The sequence below is a fragment of the Notolepis coatsorum genome, assembly GCF_963971535.1.
Source record: "Notolepis coatsorum genome assembly, chromosome: 3".
NCBI lineage: Eukaryota > Metazoa > Chordata > Actinopteri > Aulopiformes > Paralepididae > Notolepis > Notolepis coatsorum.
In genome coordinates, this window is record NC_140167.1 from 27,132,315 (window position 1) to 27,153,476 (window position 21,162).

At 44.2% G+C, this 21,162-nt stretch overlaps 1 protein-coding gene across 1 annotated transcript in view; it reads right to left on the reverse strand.

The window, feature by feature from the left end:
- LOC311225737 (AT-rich interactive domain-containing protein 1B-like) overlaps positions 1-21,162 on the reverse strand; it is a gene marked incomplete at its 5' end in the record, with an annotated part of 172,257 nt that overhangs the window by 143,629 nt on the left and 7,466 nt on the right. Inside the window, 3 exon segments of the mRNA XM_084311131.1 lie at positions 7,456-7,654; positions 8,161-8,253; positions 8,351-8,462. Of these exon segments, the coding sequence (XP_084167257.1) occupies positions 7,456-7,654; positions 8,161-8,253; positions 8,351-8,462 (404 nt within the window).

Consider the following 21,162-nt stretch of genomic DNA (forward strand, 5'->3'; position numbering starts at 1 on the left):
TTATCAGAAAAGTATTTGTGACAACCTTAATGTATTCCCAAGTTTAATTATTTCTTAATATTGACATTTCTAATTAAGCAGCGTAATTGGAAAGTCTATGCGCAGCGGCAATCATTCCAGCCGCCACTGATAAATTAATATAAAAATTATTAATGAATGCTACCACTTTTAATTGCCGTGTGTACCCATATTCATAATTGCTGCAGCATCCTCCTTGAAATGACATGTTGACAAATACAAGTGTCATGTCAGCGCTTCCCGTTCCCACTGCACACACCTCAATCAAGGCAAATCCATTTCACCTTCAGCCACGAACAGTGAAACAAATTAAACTCCCATTTCATTTCCCACCTTCATTAATGCATCTCGTTTCCAAGGTTACAATCATTTAGTAACTCGGGGGGAACAAACTAATTCAAAGAAGTACGCACGCTTTGATATCGTGAAGAAAAGACAGCGGATGAAGCTTAGGCTACTGGGGAAACAAAAACAACACATAAATCGACACAGAGTTTTAATCCTCCAGCTCCAGAGTGATCCACGCATGTTTATCACAAAACAAAGCCTTTTTGTATTTGAGCAAATGTTTTTGATACTTTAGAAGCTAATACCCTCAGAAAAAACACACCTAATTCGAACTTTGATAACCTTGCCAATGTTATACTGCGCTGGGCACTTTCTGACTGTAACAGGTCCTTGATATCCATGTGATGCCAACAAAAGGCTCGACATGTGTGTCATTCTGTTCCTGTGTCGTCCCTCCTATGGTGAGATGGGAAAACTCCAGACACAATGACCCAATTTGGCGGAGCAGCTACAGGGGGGGGGGGGGGGGGGGGGCAGGGTGGTGGTGGGGGGGTTTGGCCATCGGTAGGCAACACCGTGTGGAAATACAAAGACCCTCTCAATAATAGAATTATACGGCACGTAATGAAACGGCGACACGTGAAATGTCACGTTTTCAGAGTGTGCACACATTACATTTTCTTCTTTGCTCGCATGAAAAAAGGGAGGGCAGCCCACAGACATGCAGGGCTGGAAGGAGGAAGGGGGGGTGGGGAGGGGGGGGGGGTGATGAGCTCTCAGACTAGCCTCTTTCGCATGCAAATCATATCTGAATTTCTCATTAGCATAAATGCATGAGCAACTCTAAATGCTTTTAATTTTCAATCTCGCCAAGCAGAGGAGTAATTTGTCACTGTCAGGGTGGGAGTCTAAAAGAGGGGGGGGGGGGGGGTTGGGGGGCAGAGGGAGCCAAGGACTCCACGCTAAATTGGAATCATAGAAAATTTCTGATTCACTAATTGACTGATGTGCGGTTCAATCGAGCTGCTTGAAGGTGTAAATAATTCTGTGTACGTTCAAATGGCAAATAAAAATTGATGAGAGGGAGAGAGAGAGAGAGAGAGAGAGAGAGAGAGAGAGAGAGAGAGAGAGAGAGAGAGAGAGAGAGAGAGAGAGAGAGAGAGAGAGAGAGAGAGAGAAAGTGGATAAGGAAAAGCACATTAAACCGCCCTCCTCCTGAGGCCATACTTCTCTCTGGGTGATTCAAATTTGCAGCTTTTCATATTTCCCTCTCGATCTCTCTAAGGGGGCGCAAATTTGCCGTTTTAGAACATAATCACAGATAATCAACTGGAAATTAAAACAAAATGTCACATATTTTGCTTCCCTTTACGACAAACACACAAGAAAAGAGAGGCTGCTCAGAGTTACTGTAGGACTGTGACGGTGAGGCAGAATGACACTGCAGCACCCGCTTATCGCGCTAATGCACGTGAGCCGTTTCCCATGTTATCTCTGTCCTTTTATTAACATATAAGATCAAGGGATACTGTTCTCCGGCAGTCTAGACCGCTAAGACTTGGTGTTTTCTAGCTACAGAGCTGTCCAATCACAACAAGGGCCTCGTTAGCGGAATGTTCCGTTTGAGTGAAAATATGATGGGGGGGGGGGGGGTACTTATTTGATGAATACCAATGATGCAAACATAATTATTATTGCTGTAGGAAAGTATAGAAGATGACCGTTGACCCTCACCTCCACAGATGGGTCTCACTTTCAATGAAATTTGCCAGTCTCTTCTTTAGCATTGGTATATGTTTATTTACAAAGCACTCCAATTTACTTCACTACTAGATTTCAGTGTAGGAGTTCATCAAACCTGCTCTCAGGACTGGATTTCACGTCATGTTCCACGGGTCAATTCCAACTGGGAAAGACTGCTTTTAGACTTTGTGCTAAGGACTCATGGAGTAACCTACAGTACGAAGCGCTTTGAGTATCGACTCCCTGGTAACATTGAGACATTTAAAGGAACACGTCAACTTTTTGGGAAATTTGCTTATTTGCCATCTACCCTGGAGTTAGACAAGCAGATACATACCATTTTCTTCTCTGTGCATGCATTAGGCTTAGGGAACAGCCACACCGTTAGCCTAGCTTAGCATCATTCACTAGAAGTAGGTGTGCCAGTGTAGCCTAGTTCCCAACAATCACTCCAAATACACTCCAAATACCACTCCAAAACTTTCCTGTAAACATGTTGTGACCTGTGTATTTACCCAGGCGCAGTGATTTCACGCATCCCCTGAAAAGTGTGAAGTGGATATAAAACAGGGCTTTTCAGGTGATGCATGAAATCACTGCGCCCAGGCAGCAGTGGTTTGGCAAAAAAAATTCTGAGTATATATCTGCTTAGAAAACGAAAATGTCTAATACATTTTTTCTTCTCCATGTGGTAAATACACAGGTCACAACATGATGATTTTGTGAAGGCACATGTGTACATGGTATATACCTTTGATTTGGGAGTATTTGGGGTTTCAGGGGATCAACCAGACCGATTTGGGATTATTGCATATAACGCGTCTTTTCTCGCGATCTATTTAAAAAGACTGGATTATTTTGGAAATGGGCGATGTTTAGCGTGTAATAAACTACAAACTACAGTGTGTAGAAACAAACTCTTTTTTACATGTTGGACTAGAAATAGTGTCTGTCAAATGAGCCATACTATTGTCTCCATAGCTATAATATAGAATATACAATAGCTCTGCAAAGATCGCGGAGCAGCGCGGCCCTCGTGTCCTCCCATATCCTCCTGCAGCGGCGAAGGTGGTCCTGCACCGATGGAACGGCGATCTCCTCCTCCTGTGCAGGGAACAGCGGGAGTTGGTAGCCCAGAGAGGACTCGAAGGGAGACTGACCTGTGGCCGCGGAGGACAGTGAGTTGTGGGCGTACTCAATCCACGGTAGAAACGTACTCCAGCCGGAGGGGTCCCGGGTCGTCACGCAGTGGAGGACGGACCCCAGGTCCTGGTTGGCCCGCTCTGACTGACCGTTGGTCTGCGGGTGGTACCCGGAGGAGAGACTGACCATGGCCCCCAGGGCCCAACAGAAGGCCTTCCAGACTTGGGAGATGAATTGCGGGCCCCTGTCGGAGACGATGTCCACCGGGATCCCGTGGAGGCGGAAGACGTGGAGCACCATCAGGTCCGCGGTTTCTGAAGCAGAGGGGAGTTTGGGGAGAGCAACAAAGTGCACGGCCTTCGAGAAACGGTCCACGATAGTGAGAATGACTGTGTTACCGTGTGAGGGAGGCAGACCGGTGACGAAGTCCAGGGCGACGTGCGACCAGGGCCGACCGGGAACAGGGAGTGGACGGAGGAGCCCGGCGGGTGGTTGGTGGGAAGCCTTCCCACGAGCACAGATGGTGCATGCCAGGACGAAGTTGCGGGTGTCTTCCCTCATGGCAGGGATGCAGTCTCTGGTCGAGAGCGGAGCATTGGGAGAGGACCGCCCCTACTCCGGTACTTGAGGCGTCCACCTCCACCACGAACTGGCGGGACGTGTCCGGCTGGACGAGGATGGGCGCGGAGGTGAAGCGCCGGCGCAGCTCGGCGAAGGCGGAGTCCACTCTGTCTGACCAGACGAAGGGCACGGAAGGCGAGGTGAGTTGGGTGAGGGGTGCAGCGACCCGGCTGTAGTCCCTGATGAAACGCCGGTAGAAGTTAGCAAACCCCAGGAAGCGTTGGAGCTGCTTGACGTTGGTGGGACGGGGCCAGTCGGTCACCGCCTTGATCTTCTCGGGGTCCGCCCGGATCTTGCCGCCCTCGATGATGTAGCCGAGGAACCCGATGGAGGAGACGTGGAACTCACACTTCTCGCCTTGACAAACAACTTGTTCTCCAGTAGGCGTTGGAGGACCCGGCGGACGTGCTGGATGTGCTCTTCCATAGAGCGGGAGAAAATCAGAATGTCGTCCAGATAAACAAAGACAGAGCGGTTAAGGACATCATGGAGAACGTCAAGGGCCTGGAAGACAGCAGGGGCGATGGTCAACCCAAAAGGCATTACCTTGTACTCGAAGTGACCGAGCGGGGTCTTAAAGGCCGTCTTCCATTTGTCTCCCTCCCGGACACGGACAAGGTGATAGGCATTTCTGAGGTCCAACTTCGAGAAAATGGTGGCACCTTGCAGGGGTTCAAAAGCAGAGTTAATCAATGGCAGGGGGTACTTGTTCTTGACCGTAATGTTGTTGAGACCCCGGTAGTCAATACAGGAGCGAAGGGAGCCGTCCTTCTTGGACACAAAAAAGAACCCCGCTCCGACAGGAGAGGAGGAGGGGGTAATAATGCCCGAGGCCAGGGACTCGTGGATGTATTTCTCCATAGACTCTCTCTCTGGGCGTGAGAGGTTAAACAGGCGACTAGCGGGGAGCGGGGCTCCCGGGAGCAGATCAATAGCACAGTCGTACTGGCGATGAGGTGGCAGGGAGAGAGCCTGTTGTTTACTAAACACAGCCTCTAGATCAGGGGTCAGCAACCTTTTTGACATGGAGTGCCTGTTTGAAATATAGTTGTAACTAGTGTGCCTCAACAATATTCCATGCATCGTAATTTTTTTCTTCTCATAATCAGGTCTTTTTAATGATAATTTTTACATTATTACATCATTATTGTTATTGTTATTATTAACAATATTATTATGATGGTTGTATCAACCCTAAATCTGAGTTGGGGGGGGGAATGCAATGCAGACAAACAGCTGCATACAGTGCGACCATTTCACTCACATTTGCCCATTCATTTTTGGACACATCACACACCATCGGTGTGTGTACTGTACGTGTGCTGTCATAGCTCCACCTACAGGCCTAATGGAGAACACCAGGAGAACACCAGGATGTGAATGGAGGGTGAATGTGAGGTATATCGTGTAAATAAGTTTTGATTGATCGCAAGACTACACTGTAAAAAAAAAATTATTAGTTACCAGAACTTAAAAATATTGAGTTCAGTTACTGTGCATTAAGGTTTTCAGTTTTCAATCCATAATAAGTTAACAGAAAAATAAGTACACAACCACATTATTTCAACCTAATAAAACTATGTTTATTGTCATTGTTTTAAGAACACAAGTTGACTTGGTAATACTCACATTTTGAGTAAAAAAATTGCTTTTAACATGTGCAATGTTCAATGAAATAGAAAAATAAATAATACAATTTGTTGATTAATCCCACTGGTCACAATGGTGACCGTAATAATGTTTTTGTTATAAGGCTCTGCAAATGTTACTGAATGATGTAGCAATGTATTTCCAGCTAAATTGAAATAATAAACAAATAAAGGGTCTCAATTAAATATGTGGAAGTAAAAAGAACCTGTGGGAGGATTTCAACAAGATAAATGCGACAACAGTGCAAAATAGTTCACTATAATATTTCAAAGCAAAAAAAGAAAAAGAAAAAAAAATTATATTTTTTTTAGTGCTGCCCCCTGTGCCCAGGGCCGGACTGGGGAAATAATTCATACCGGGATATATAGCGTGAAATATAGCCCCAGTCAGGCCACTTTTTAAGCGGGGGGTCTGGGGGTCCCCCACCAGGATTTCTTTTTGTTACAAAGACTTCATTTCCTGCATTCTGGTGAATTTTAGTGCATGTGAATCACAAACTAATGAGCCAACAATTGCTTAGTACAATGTACTGTTATGGACCTCAATAAAACTGTTGTGGCACTAGCAATGCTACTCTCTCCACCTTCAAAAAGAAAAAAGCAAGAGCACAACATATTTTTCTATTTACTATTATAATACAGTTAACCACTCTCTCCTGTAAGGGCCTTTCTTTTTCTTTGTTTTATCCCTCTCTCCTCCACCCTTTCTCTTTCTTCCACTGTCCATCTTGACATCAACGTTAATTGACTTTCGCTCTACTGTATCTCTCCCGAGTCCCTCACTACCTGGCTCATTGCCTGGCTGTTATTCTGCATCTGAGTGCCGTCTGCCATTCCATTCGCCGCCTCCGCTGTCAATCAGTTGTATCGCCTGGTCCCGCCTCCACCAATCACAAGCGGCAGCACGGCTCCATTGTGTGTGTGTGATCCGCCGGCCCGTGAGAGAGAGAGTCAGAGAGAGTCAGAGTATAGTTCTCCAACTCTGTGGCAGACAGTGAAATCCTGGTTGTTCCCCACCCATTTAGGTTATCTAACTATCGCGCCGCGCCGCCGCCACAACTAGAAACAATCGCCTGGCAAAAAAAATAAATAATAATAATAATAATTTTTTTTCTTTTTTTTTTTATATAATTTTTTTTTTAATCTGTGCAGGCCAGGCCACCGGGAAAGCTCCCGGTGCTCCCGATGGCCAGTCCGGGCCTGCCTGTGCCTATGCAAATGCCCCCGCGTGGCTATGCAGGCACGCGTGCCTAGGGTTGCCTACCCCTGCTCTAGATCGTGATAAATTGGGGGAACAGTCGAAAGGTCAATAGGTTCATTGGGAACGGGAGAACCAGCGGCTCCCAGTGGTGACCACGCCGACCGTAGACAAGAGGCGTGGCAGTGAGCACTCCAGCTCGTGACTGAGCCCGTTGGCCAATTTATTACAGGGTTGTGTAACTTTAGCCAAGGCATGCCTAGAACGATGGGGTTATGGGGGGAATTAGTGATGTGGAAACAGATGTCCTCGCTATGATTCCCGGAGAGTTGAAGGCGGAGAGGCGTGGTGTGGCGGGTTATTCGCGAGAGCAACCTCCCGCTTAGGCCTTGAGCATCGCGGGGAATTGGCAAGGCATCGGTGGCAATGTGGTAGTGGGACACTACCCCAGCGTCAATGAAGTTTTCGTCTGCGCCCGAGTCGACCAGTGCGGACAGAGGGAGCGATTGACCGTTGTGGTAAAGCGTGGCACTGAATTGCATATTTGGGCCGGAGCTGGGAACAAAATTAAGGCTTGTGCATGCGCCCAGCGTCACTGTCGAGCCCCGTCGTTTGGGCAAACCGAACATGAAGCGATGGAGTTGCTGAGTTGCCCGCAGTACAGACATGCCCCTGTCCTGAGTCTGTGACGGCGTTCGCGGAGAGGGAGGCGAGAGCGGTCGAGTTCCATAGGCTTCGAGTCGTCGGCTCTGCGGCTCTGCAGCGGCACACTATTAACGGTGCTGGCTTATTCACGGCGGCTGCGGCTCTGCAGCGGCACACTGTTGACGGCGCTGGCTTTTTCACGGCGGCGTTCCCGAAGACGCGTGTCCAAATCTCTGGCTAAGTTAATCAAATTGTCAAGGGAAGTAGGCTCCTCTTTAGACGCCAATTCGTCTTTTAGGACGTCGCTGAGGCCCTGGTGGAAAGCCCCTCGTAAAGGCTCGTCGTTCCACTGGGAACCAGCTGCCAGGATACGGAATTCAATAGCTCACGCTGCGATGTCCTTGGCGGATGGTGAATAAGGCGGCTGTACTATCTGAACCACCGGGGGGATGGTCGAAAACTTTTTGCATGTCACCGATGTAATCGGAGTACGAATCGCAGAGGGAGGAATTACTGAAGTGGAGGGCTGTCGCCCATTCTAGCGCGGGACCCGTGAGCAAACCAGACAGGTAGGAGACTTTGGATTTGTCGCTCTGGTAGGTTAGTGGTTGTTGCCCGAATACTAAAGAGCATTGGAAGAGAAAGGCACGACACTTGGAAACGTTTCCGTTGTAACGCTCTGGCGCGGGTACGTGTGGCTCCCTGTACTGGGATACAACAGGTGGAGACAGCACGGGTGGAGAGACAACAGGTGGAATGACTAGCTGGGATGTTACATATGCATTGAAGCGCCCAAATTGTTTGAGCGCCGAGCTGGGAAATGGTTTCGTCCAGTAGTCATGAGTGTTGATTTACCCGAATGTCGTGTCCGTTGACGGCGGCCTGGATGTTTCTGCTCCATTCCCCGGCATCCTGTGTCGCTGAGTCCGACGTCATGGTTGCAGTGTTCTGTGAGGATAGGGGTTTTTAACAGGCAGAGTAATAACAGGAATGTGCGATAGACAGGGGTTGTAATGTTCTTGGGGGGGGATGAGAACAGGTGCACTTCCAGTGCAGCTGAAGGCAGAGAGCACAGGTCTTGTGTCGCTGAGAGAGAGCAGGGGTACTCCTTGTTAGGCGCGAGATGTCCAGGCAGGAAGGGCGCTGGAGCGGGGGTCCTGGGGCACAAGAGACACAGGGTTAAAGAAGGGATACAACAGGAGTGATACAGCAGGTCTTCAGGTAGAGTCGTCGTACCTAGGTAGGCAGTTTAACACTGCAACGCCGGATGACAGGATCTGCCAGGTGATATAGGGATCTGCTGATGAGGGAATCCCTCGCAGTCGTGCTGATTGATCCTCATCTGGCAGCGCGGGAAACCCATGTATGGGCGCGTCAGGATAACGGCAGAGGAAGGCCCGAGCCCCGATCGTGACACAAAGACGGCATTACTCAAGAAGGCCAGAATAGAGACATACCAGAACTTGATAAAGAAACTGAAAGAATTAGAGAAAGAACACCAAAGCTCAAATAACCAAAAGACACTTAGAGAGGTAAAGGAAGTTAGAGGAAATATAAACAAAGAACTGCTGACAGAAATAGAGAAGAAAGCTAGATACATGAAACAGACATACTATGAAGGAGGACCGAGAGCGACCAGACTTTTAGCTAGACGAATCAGGACACAACAAAAACTGAACACAATACACACAATAAGGGACACAAACAGAAACAAAATACTAAGAGAACCAGCTGAAATAGAGAAGACATTTGAAGAATACTATAAGAAACTATACACACAACCGATAGCGGCAGGAGAAGAGGAGATAGAGAACTTTTTAGGAAAATTAGATCTACCATCGATAGGGAAGGAACAGAACGAAATATTAAACGCAGAGATTACAGAACAAGAACTGGGGAATGCGATCAGTAAAGCAAAGAGCAGTAAGTCACCGGGTAGCGACGGAATCCCCTCTGAATTCTACAAAACATTTAGACAGGAACTGAGCCCCATATTAGAAGCAGCATTCAGACACACGATGAAAGAAGGCACAATGCCACCTTCATGGAAAGAAGCCATAATTACTAATTCCAAAAGAAGGGAAAGATAGAGAACTATGTAGCAGTTTCAGACCTGTGTCCATACTTAATGTAGATTACAAGATGTATACATCAATAATATCCAAAAGATTTGAGACATTTATGACAGATATTATAGACAAGGACCAGACCGGATTCATTAAAGGAAGGCGGACACAGGATAACATAAGGAAGACAGTGCAGGTGGTAGAGGAGATACAAAAGGAAGGAGGAAGTGCAGTATTAGTTAGCCTAGATGCAGAAAAAGCATTCAACAGTGTAAACTGGATATTTCTATATAAAGTATTGGAGAAATTTGGATTAGACAAAAACGCTATGAAAACAATTAGGGCATTATATCAAGAACCGACGGCAAGGATTAAGGTAAATGGTAGTCTGACGGACCGGATTAAACTAGAGAGAGCTACCAGACAGGGTTGTTGTCTTTCGCCGACGCTCTTCGATGTATTCATCGAACCACTGGCTCAACTAATTAGACAGACCAAAGACATTAAAGGGGTGGAGATAAGGGGAACAGAACATAAATTGGGACTGTTCGCAGACGACGTGATAGTATAGACCACTACACTTCCGCGTTACATTGAAATCAGGGAGGAGATTGCGGGGGGGTCAAATGAATGGATGTGGACGAGAGCCGTGATGTAAGTGGTTGCCGATACGGCTGTGGGGGTGCTAGAGACATGATCGAATAGACGTTTATGCGCCTCGCTCTCCTGAACACGGCGTGACCCATAACTAATCGATCAGAACTAAATCGGCAGAGAAAAAGCCCATTTTAAAGCACCTATTCCGCATGGACATGCGCAGAGTGCCCATGGAGTCTGGACGACGCGAGATGACGCTCGAATGAATGTGGACTGTTCTATCAGAGGGGGGAGCTTCGGTGGCCAATGTCCTTTCAGCCGAACAGGATAATGAAAAAATGATCCCACTAAATGGCCAGACGCGTCTTATGGCGACATCTACAATTACCTCATTGAGTCTACAGGTAGACTAATGTTTATATTTAAGTGCAGCGGTCTGTAGCCACTTACATGACCATCGAAGCTCCCCCCTCTGATGGAACAGTCCACATTCATTCGAGCGTCATCTCGCGTCGTCCAGACTCCATGGGCACTCTTCGCATGTCCATGCGGAATAGGTGCTTTAAAATGGGCTTTTTCTCTGCCGATTTAGTTCTAATCGATTAGTTATGGGTCACGCCGTGTTCAGGAGAGCGAGGCGCATAAACGTCTATTCGATCATGTCTCTAGCACCCCCACAGCCGTATCGGCAACCACTTACATCACGGCTCTCGTCCACATTCATTCATTTGACCCCCCCGCAATCTCCTCCCTGATTTCAGAATCCCGGAAGTGTTACGGTGGTCTATATGTGACCCAGTCTGGTGATGATGCCTACAAGTCGCCAGGGTGAAATGACAGAGAGACACAATAATTCTTTTTTATTTTTTTTATATATAATTAGAGTTCGAGTGTTGAAGAACATATTTAGTATAACAGCGAACAGATATAACTCTAATTGTAAGAATTCTGTGTTTAAAAAAGGCTGTCTTGAAACAGTTTGTCCTCTCCACAGATGAGAGGTGGGGGGATGGGTTTATTTTTGCATCTGAATAGAGCTGCGCGTTGGGAGGTATGCCCACGCTGTGTGTTTATTCAGATTCACTGAGCCAGGTAAAGGCATTCACACAGAGAGAGTCATTAACGTTAACGATGGACGCACAGAGATTGTCAGTATACATGGCCTGGCGCACTCAGGTTTGACAAGGTCCCCGGTCGAGGAGCGCAAAATCCATGGACTGAGGAGAGCTCTGTACTCGATCCCCTGCGCGGTATTCCAGCCTGCTGTATGGGACCTCACTGATAATGTCCAAACATGTTCGTATAGCTTATTCCCCCCGACTCAACAACGTGAATGCACCACCGGTGGCGATCAAAAGCTATGAATGCACAGCCATGTATATCTTTCCAGAAAACCAGACTTGCGAGTACAAGTTTATACCCAACTATGCACGGTGTGCATATCAAATGCACAATGCCAGTGAAAGGTCTGTTTTAGTTTGGAGTCCCTTTCAGCGCAGTGACATTGCAGCTTCTTTTCAGAAAAGCGCCAGGTCCCACCGCCGTTGCATGGCGAGTCAGTCCCAAATCTGCAGCCTTTTTGCCCGGTCAGAGAGAGTAGGCGTCAATTCCTGGGGGAGAAGCTCCTTTGATAGCGGGTACAGTAGCTCTGAACCTATAGTGTGAATATCTACTCATATTTACTGAATCTAGTGTGAATATTTACTCATATTTATTTAATCTAGTGTGAATATCTATACTCATATTTATTTAATCTGGTGTGAATATCTACTCCTACTGAATCTACTCCTATTTATTGAATCTAGTGTGAATATCTACTCATATTTATTGAATCTAGTGTGAATATCTACTCATATTTATTTAATCTAGTGTGTATATCTACTCCTATGTAAAGCAGTGCTACAGCACATTTCCTTGTATGCCAGTTTGGGTCATAACTATACCCAAGAGTCACCAACCGAACAGTGACAGTCCATTCCATGAGTTTAGCTTTATTATACAGGAATATTATCACCCGGGTACGTCCAGTGATTTGTGATTTAATTGCAGAATGAATCTGTGATTTGTATGCCCCCCCCCCCCCCTGTTTTGGGGTAAGAGTGGATGCATGATTGCATCCATTCTGATCTGTCATGACATTGACAGCATGCCTGTCACAGCACTTAATTATGTTAATACTATTCAGGATTGAGGTGTGGATGGGAGGTATTGTCTACGCCCACCACAAACTTGCATAGGTGTAAAACCTTTGAGAGCACTTTTCACTGCTTCAGTCTCTGAGAAAAAAGACAGTTTACAATATTTAAACTGAGCACATCATAATAACATTCTCAGATTTCAAAGTATGACACATCATTTGAAAGCTTACATTCTGTACTTTCACAATCTGGAAAAATCTGGAAAATGAAAATGGAGACTTGTAGGCATTTTCGCTAGACTGTGTCACATATATGAATATGAGGCAACCAGACATAAGCTTTCCGACAATTTACTGACAGAATATGGATATTACTCAGGGTATAGACTCAACGTGACGAAGACACAGACTTTAGCACTGAACTACACGCCAACGATAGAGATCAAAGAAAAATACAAAATTAAATGGGACATGGACATGATCAAGTACTTAGGGGTGAACATTACAAGAGGGGTGGAGGGGCTATACGAGGCAAACTATACACAGATTAATCCGAAAATCAAGAGAGACCTAGAAAGATGGACAGTAATGCCCCTAGATTTCAGCTCAAGGATCGAAATCATTAAGATGAACATATTACCAAGGTTATTATACCTATTTCAGTCTTTACCTATATTAATACCACAAAAACAATTCAGGGAATGGGATAGACAGTGTCGTGGAAATATATTATCATGTTCTTATATATCTGTGTGGAGATATCATGTTATACAGCTTGAGTTTCAATATGACCAGATTGACTGGTTAATGTGTGTATGTCTCTTTAAGATCACTCTGACATCCTACCAGTCATAACAAAGTTGTTGTTTGCTAAGAAACCATTTTGTTTACCTTCGTCATCATATCTGATATAATATGTTACGTCTGACAACTGTGTATTTAACATATGTCTGAACAGAACTCTTGGTCAATTCATGGCCAGACGCTACTGTGTAAACATGTGTCTCTGACTGTGGGTTGAACTTTCATTGTGGCCACGGTGAAATAAACTTTTCTATTATTAATAATGACTCAGAATGATTAATGTAAACGGCTCATCGTTTGTCCTTTAATAATTCCCATTACAGATGGCGACGAGAGATGTTTTTTTTTAACCGATGGGTGTCGAGGTCGGCCGCCAAACGGACTCTGCAGAAAGGGTGAATCCTGGAATTCCGGGGGAGCGCTGTCTCGAGGCTCCTCCGTGCGAGACACCGAGGGGAGAGAACCAGCTGCGCCGTCCGCTTGGCTGTCACCTCCGGCATGAACCTTGGGGACGCGTGATGAGGAACACTCTGTGAGCTGTTGACATTCTGATTTCTGTTTAAAACATTTTTGTTTTTAAATTTATAATTAGAGGTCTAAACTAGAACATGGTGCCGGTCAGAGCTATTTTTTAAATGTATATTACTATGTGCTCTGCAGTGGTTATTTTTTCATTGTATTGGTGTATTACTGTGCTTGGTAGACTGGCGATGGTTTTTTCTATAGTTTCTCAATCTTGGTACGTCCCGAATGTATTAGGCAGGGATTAGGCTCGTGCCTTATAGACGGGGTGCGGGGGCCTACCACGAGTATAATAAAATATGTTGAGTTCAAGTCTGCATCCCGAAGAAGAGGGGTGGGGGTTTTTTGGGCTTCAAAATTAAGGGTGATCCTGAGAGAGGATTTGTTTTGGGGTTTTAAAGGGCCCTTTGGAACGCTGTGAATAGGTGATCCTGCCGTAAAGGGAAAAAGAGTCAGTATGTTCCACAGGGGTTGATTATCTTTAATTATTTTACCTGGTAAGAACTAGGGTATAAGGGTACTTTCTCATGGGGTCATGGACAAGGGAGGCAGTGCTCTGAGGGTTAATTCCATTTTTGTTTGTCTGTACTATAAGGTTTTTTTTTTCTCACAAGAGGCGGGAACGCGGGACTGTGAGTCGGGAGAATTTACCTATGTTTTTCAGACCTACCGTCATTTGCCATTCAGTCTGTTTTGACCTGTTCAGTACTTGCATGTTTATAGTAGCTGCTAGCAACGGCGATCATCTAATTTCATGTGACCTGCAGAAATCATTATGACCTGTTTGCCGACGAGACTCTTAGAGACGTTGTTGTTTGTTGTCATGACTTAGGGAATCTGCCCTGCTCGTTGGAGCTGATCGAGGTACTATAGAATGTCCTAACTTCAAGCCTGGAGGGGACCCTTTCTACCGTTTAGTGTGTAACTGTCTATGATGTGTGGTAATGGGCAAATATTTTTTAAGCGTGGTTGAAAAAAAAAAAAAAAAAAAGGGAAAGAAAGGGAGATTACAGCCAGCCACTCATATCTCTCTTTTGTCTTTTTTCTCCCACGTACACCTATGTATACCCCTCTCATTTTTTAGTTTCTCAGGGGGGGGTCCTCCGTCTCTGTGCCAAACAAGTGACCGCCGGGCCCTACTGACCACTGCCTCAGTCAGAGGAAGCTGCATATGGCTCGCTGATAACAAACTATCATTACACATGGGCAAAACAGAGTCCATTCTCTTCGGTTCAAATAACAAACTCAGCAAGACCGACGGCTTCTCAGTTACAGTGGGTGACAATATTGTCACAAGGAAAGAAGATATTACCTACCTGGGTTCCATCCTAGAGGCAAATCTTTCCTGTGACAAAATGGCATCCAATGTAATAAAAAAAGTCAACCAACGAACTCGTTTCTTGTACCGGATCTCCTCACTGGTAAACAAGAATACCCTGAAGACTCTAGCAGGAGCACTCATTCAAGGGTACTACGACTATGCTTGCACCTCATGGTACCAAAGCACCTCAAAGGCGCTAAAAACAAAATTACAAACATCTCAAAACAAACTGGTCAGACTACTGCTTGACCTTACTCCTAGAACCCACCTCACCCCTGCCCACTTTGACAACCTAGGATGGCTTAGAGTAGACGACAGAGTACAGCAACTTGCAATGGGCCTGGTCTACAAGATACACTACACGACCAAGGTACCCATGTACATGACTAAATACTTCCCAAAGGTCAGTGAATACCACGATCACAACACCAGAGGGAGCTCCACAAATCATGTTAAACCCAGATTCGGCTCAAACAAGGGACTAAACACGTTTCGCAATTATGCCACATCAATGTGGAACGCCCTACCCAAAGCTGTAAAGGAATGTGAATCACTACCCACTTTCAAAAACACTCTCAAAAAACACCTAAGGGAGACTGCAACTCGAAACTGGCCCCTGTAAATGTCCGAACACAACCCCCTCCAATGTACAGTAAATTACCAAGTATGGTCTTGTCAATAATCCAATGTACAGTGTTGTTTGTACAGTTGTACAGTGTCCCCCACCCACCCCTCCTACCCACCCCCACCCACCCAACCACCTCCAATGTACAGTCCCCACCCACCCCTCCTACCCAACCCCCCCCCCCCCCCCACTCCTACCCAACCCCCCCCCCCCCCCCACTCCTACCCACCCCCCCCCCCCCAACCACCTCCAATGTACAGTCCCACCCCCACCTACCCAATCCAATGTACAGTTTCTACGCCTAATGTATATACTCTTTTCTTTCTGGACTCTTTTTGTATCACAAATACAGTACTGTAATTGCAAATCTGGTATGTCATAAATGTATAGATGTAGCAGTACTGTCTATCTGTATGTCATGTATGTCATATATGTTACGATGAATTGGAAATGGGGGACCCTGGTGTAAACAAGACGAAAGTCTTTCTCTAGTCTGCATCCCCTTAACAATTGTATGTATTGAGCTGTACTGCACTGTACCCATTCTGCAATCTGTTAATAAAGTTTTCATTCATTCATTCATTCATTCATTCATTCATTCATTCATTCATTCATTCATTCCCGGAGAAGCATATACCTATCAGCCTGCAGCTGGCCTACTACTCTAGCCTGCAGTGGGCCTACTACTCTAGCCTGCAGCGGGCCTACTGCTCTGGCCTGCAGCTGGACACGACGACGCAGCTATGAGCTACATCAGACACTGCCCAACAGCTGACCACAGCTGGGCCATCACTGGCCGAATCATTGGTCGAAGATAAAGAACTAAGAGACAGTTCAATCCTAACTGATTCATCAACAAGCTTTTAACGTCGGAGGATAAGACAGTTAGCCTGTTTTCAGTTGTGAAAACGAACCAGGGGCAGTGCGAGAGAACAGCTCCATCTGCAACGACGAGGGAACCATCAGACTGGATCGGCCCGGGGGTGTTTGGTGGCGGAGAGGGGGGGACCTGCCTGAGATTCAACAACTGATTAAGAGGCAAGTCTGACCCACATCACATTACATTATCTCAGAAATTTTGTTTTGGGAACACTGCCTCTGCATTATGTTTCATTAATTTTGCAAGTTTGTTTTGGTTTGTGCCATCTCTTTGCTCTGGGGAGTAGCAGCCTTGAGTCTCTCCTCTGCGGGGGGAATTGTTATTGTTCGGCAAAATACTTTCCTGGGTTTTGTTGTGTTCTTTCCAGCCTGGTGGTTGGTGATATCTGTATTCTGCACCCTTGACCGCCCAGAGCCTGGACACTGTGTTGTGAAATCCCGACCATCCAGACAGGGGTTTTGCCGGACACCACCTGTTTACCTGTCATCCGTCATCATTCATTGATGTGTGGATTTCGTTCTCCCTCTAGTGACTGTTTTTTAGATAATAAAAATAGTTTGTGCTGAGTTTTTATTATTTGTGTTATTTTTGGTTTACGGTTGATAATATTTTTTGTTGTCTTTATGAAGTGATAATGATTGATTATTATCAGAGGAGGGAACTGTCGTGGAAATATATTATCATGTTCTTATATATCTGTGTGGAGATATCATGTTATACAGCTTGAGTTTCAATATGACCAGATTGACTGGTTAATGTGTGTATGTCTCTTTAAGATCACTCTGACATCCTACCAGTCATAACAAAGTTGTTGTTTGCAGAGAAACCATTTTGTTTACCTTCGTCATCATATCTGATATAATATGTTACGTCTGACAACTGTGTATTTAACATATGTCTGAACAGAACTCTTGGTCAATTCATGGCCAGACGCTACTGTGTAAACATGTGTCTCTGACTGTGGGTTGAACTTTCATTGTGGCCACGGTGAAATAAACTTTTCTATTATTAATAATGACTCAGAATGATTAATGTAAACGGCTCATCGTTTGTCCTTTAATAATTCCCATTACAACAGATATCAATTCATTTGGGGGGGGAAAAGACCAAGGATCAGATATGTGATTCTACAACTACCAAATGAGAAAGGAGGAATGGCAGTACCAAGTTTAGAAGGCTATTACTATGCAGCACAGCTTAGGACAGTAGCATGCTGGTGCAATGTGAATTATGAAGCCAAATGGAAAGATATAGAAACCAAAAGAGAGGGATTTGAAGTGCAGGCACTAATAGGAGATAGGGAGCTGTTCAGAAGACAGGAACAACTACTGGACCCAATTACCAAATTCACTATAAACATATGGAACACAATAGTAAAGAAATACAAGCTAGAAAAAGAATCCAAGATACTGAAATGGATAACACACGACAACTAATTCAAACCAGGGATAGACGACCATGGGTTCAAAAGATGGGAACGGGGGGGGGGGGTAACAGCAATATGTACAATGATAGAAGAAGGGGAGATGCAGACTCTAATTTTAAGAAAGATACGGACTAGAGAATAGAGACCACTTTAGATATTTACAGATTAGAGATTACTATAACAAAGAAATAAAACAAGACAGAGACAAAGAACAGAATGGGGTAATTAAGATAATGGTAAAATCATATGAAGGAAGGAAGGGGAGGGTTATATCAGCACTATATCAGGCAATAATGGACAGTAAGGGAATTACAACCTTGTATGTAAAAGAAAAGTGGGAGAAAGAGTTAGAAATAGAGATAACAGAGGAGGAATGGTATAACACATGTAAGATACAACAATCAACCACAGGATCAAGGATATGGAGGGAGTTTGGGTGGAAAAACATATTTAGATTCTTTATAACGCCAGAAATACAGGGCAATTACACGCCAGCACAGAAACCATGTTGGAGAAAAAGTGGACAAGAAGTAGCGAACCACACACACATATTCTGGGGATGTCAGAAAATAAGAAACTATTGGGAAGAGATAGGAGAGATAATAAATGAAATAGTAGAATAAAAAAAAAAAAAAAAAAAAAAAAATAATAATAATAATAATAATAATAATAATAATAATAATAATAATAATAATAATAATAATAATAATAATAATAATAATAATAATAATAATAATAATAATAATAAAAAAAAAAAAAAAAAAAAAATATATAAATGAAGTGAACAGGACAATAATAAATGAAATAGTAGGATATGAAATATCACAGACAGGTCTAGTACTATACCTAGGGAACTTGTCACAGAAAGACATTCAGGGAGAAGACAAATATTTGATTAAGATACTATTAGTAGCAGTCAAGAAAGCACTGACTAAGCTGTGGTACAGGGTAGAAGCACCGACTAAGGAACAATGGACAGAGATAATAGAGGGGATACAGGAAATGGAGAGAATCACGCATATGCTGAGGCTACAAGAGGAGAAATTTGAGTCAAAATGGGAAAAGTGGGAGGAATATATAGGAAGAAAAGGAATGACATCACAGAAGAATGAAAAGGAAACAAGAAAATAAATTGAAATGTAAATAAAAAATGTAAAGATAGAAATGACCAATGAACCCATGTCACACCCTGTCTTTTATTTCAGTTTTCTTTTTGATATTATACTTTTTTTCTTTATTGTTTCTGTCTGTTTAATAGTATTGCACATTTTGTCTGTGTATTTTGTATTTTGTACCTGTATGTTTGTAAATCAAAAATGAAAATCAAAAATTAAGTTAAAAAAAAATAAAAAAGGATGCACCGACACCGGTATCACTACCAGATGGGGAATTTTCCCAATATTAAAATACTGATACCAAGAAATCAAAACAAAGTAATTTTCGGCATTTTTTAAACATATTAGATCGCTCTAATGGAGATTAATGGAAATGTATTACTATACATATCTCAATCATTTTGTGTCCAATGTCCCCAAACTGATCTGAAGTCAGTACTGTTCAGTGTTGGATCAGATCAGTACTTGGTATCGGCCGATACTGAAACTTTAGGACACTGAACAGGCAACAGCAGTGAAAAAGGTTGAAACTTGTCTGCACCTCCTCTGTTGAGATCTGAGATAAACACAGAGGAGAGGACAGTGATGATAGGAGAGGATAGGATAGAGGATAACCAAAGACACAGAGGCTGATATCGATCATTTTGGGGCAAAACTATTTTATGCCATATGATAGTTGCTGTCCCTTACCACGGCCAGGAACAGGCCTACAGCTTCTCTGCCCCAAATAGTATTAGGGGACTTGAAAACCTGATACAGCAACATGGGTAACTACTGTATGAATCTTAACTTCACTCTACAGCCACAAATGTGGCTCCCTCCTACGTCCTACCTCCGGTCAATGGTCTCTAACTACATACCCTCAAGACCCCTCCGCTCTGCATCTTCTGGCCGCCTCAGACCCACTCCTCTCTGAGCTCCTGGGGGTCATCAAAGCGAAGCAGGCTATTCTCAGTCCTCGCTCCACAATGGTGGAACGAACTCCCTACCAGTCAGGACAGCTGAAACCCCGCCAATTTTCCGCTGTCGACTAAAAACACACCTCTTCAAACAATATCTGAAATAAAGATAAATAGCTAAAATAAAATAAATAAAAACCTAACCTTCTTACTGTCTTTGTACTATTATGTACCCTACTACTATGCTACTATAGTTTATACTATTACTTATCGTGCTAATTATGTCTATACTACTAACACTCAAGCTCATTACTATTTGACGTACAATACCACTGAGGTACCTCTCTTGCTGACTTGTTCACAATTTGTAAGTCGCTTTGGATAAAAGCGTGAGCTAAATGACTAAATGTAAATGTGTTGCAGAACTTTTAGAGAGCTCGCTGAGGCCGGCTCCTGACGATCTTGTGATGCATTCCAACAGTGGTGTCTCATGTAAATGGCAAATGGCTGCTTTTTTATATAGCACTTTTATCCAAAGCGCTTTACAATTTGTTACTCACATTTTACCCATTCACTCACACACCGACGGTGGAGGCAACCATGCAAGGTGCCAACCTGCTCATCGGGATCAATTAGGGGTTAAGTGTCTCAAGGACACATCGACACGCTGCCCGGGAGGAGCGGGAATCGAACCGGGAACCTCCGGATTGCCAGACGACTGCTCTACCTCCCGAGCCCCTAAAAACACACTTCTTCATGTACTCTGTTACAACATTATACTACAGAGGGAAATGTTGACCGAATCATATATGGATGCAATATGAATATGCCATTGAATATGGAGAATATATTTAGAAGCGACCATACAACACAAGACAAAATTCCATATGCAATAACATAGAAGTGTGTTTTTTTTTTTTTACATATAATGGTCTTGGGTATTTGGGTTATAGCAGTATTCATTTTTTGTTAGAAACACTTTTTATTCTTGGATCTTGGGCCACTGCATGGATGGAGACAGAGGGTGCAACATTGAAACGTTCATTCTCTACATCACGCTCATACTGCCCTCCAGTGGTTGAAGGGTGTATGTAGTGATGAGCAGTTGATATTGCTGTATGTGAAAGAGGCTGTGAATGAAACTAATATGTGTGTTGATTCAGAAGCAGGTGCACATGACACTCTAACATGTTACACCTGTTGTACACATTGTTTTGTTGTTTTTTTGGCCATGGAGATTGACACGAAATAGATTTTTCTCTGGCTAGGGTCATTGCGTACATGACTCTTCCAATCATCATACTATCCCTAAAAGAATACAATAGAGACTTCGTCACCTACACACTACAGTATACAAAAAATGTCATATGGAAGAATGTCAATATGTAGTAAGTGACAACGTAGTAACCGGTTTCTTATATTTGGGAACCCTTTCATCTCCGCTCTAAGATACTAAGATATGACA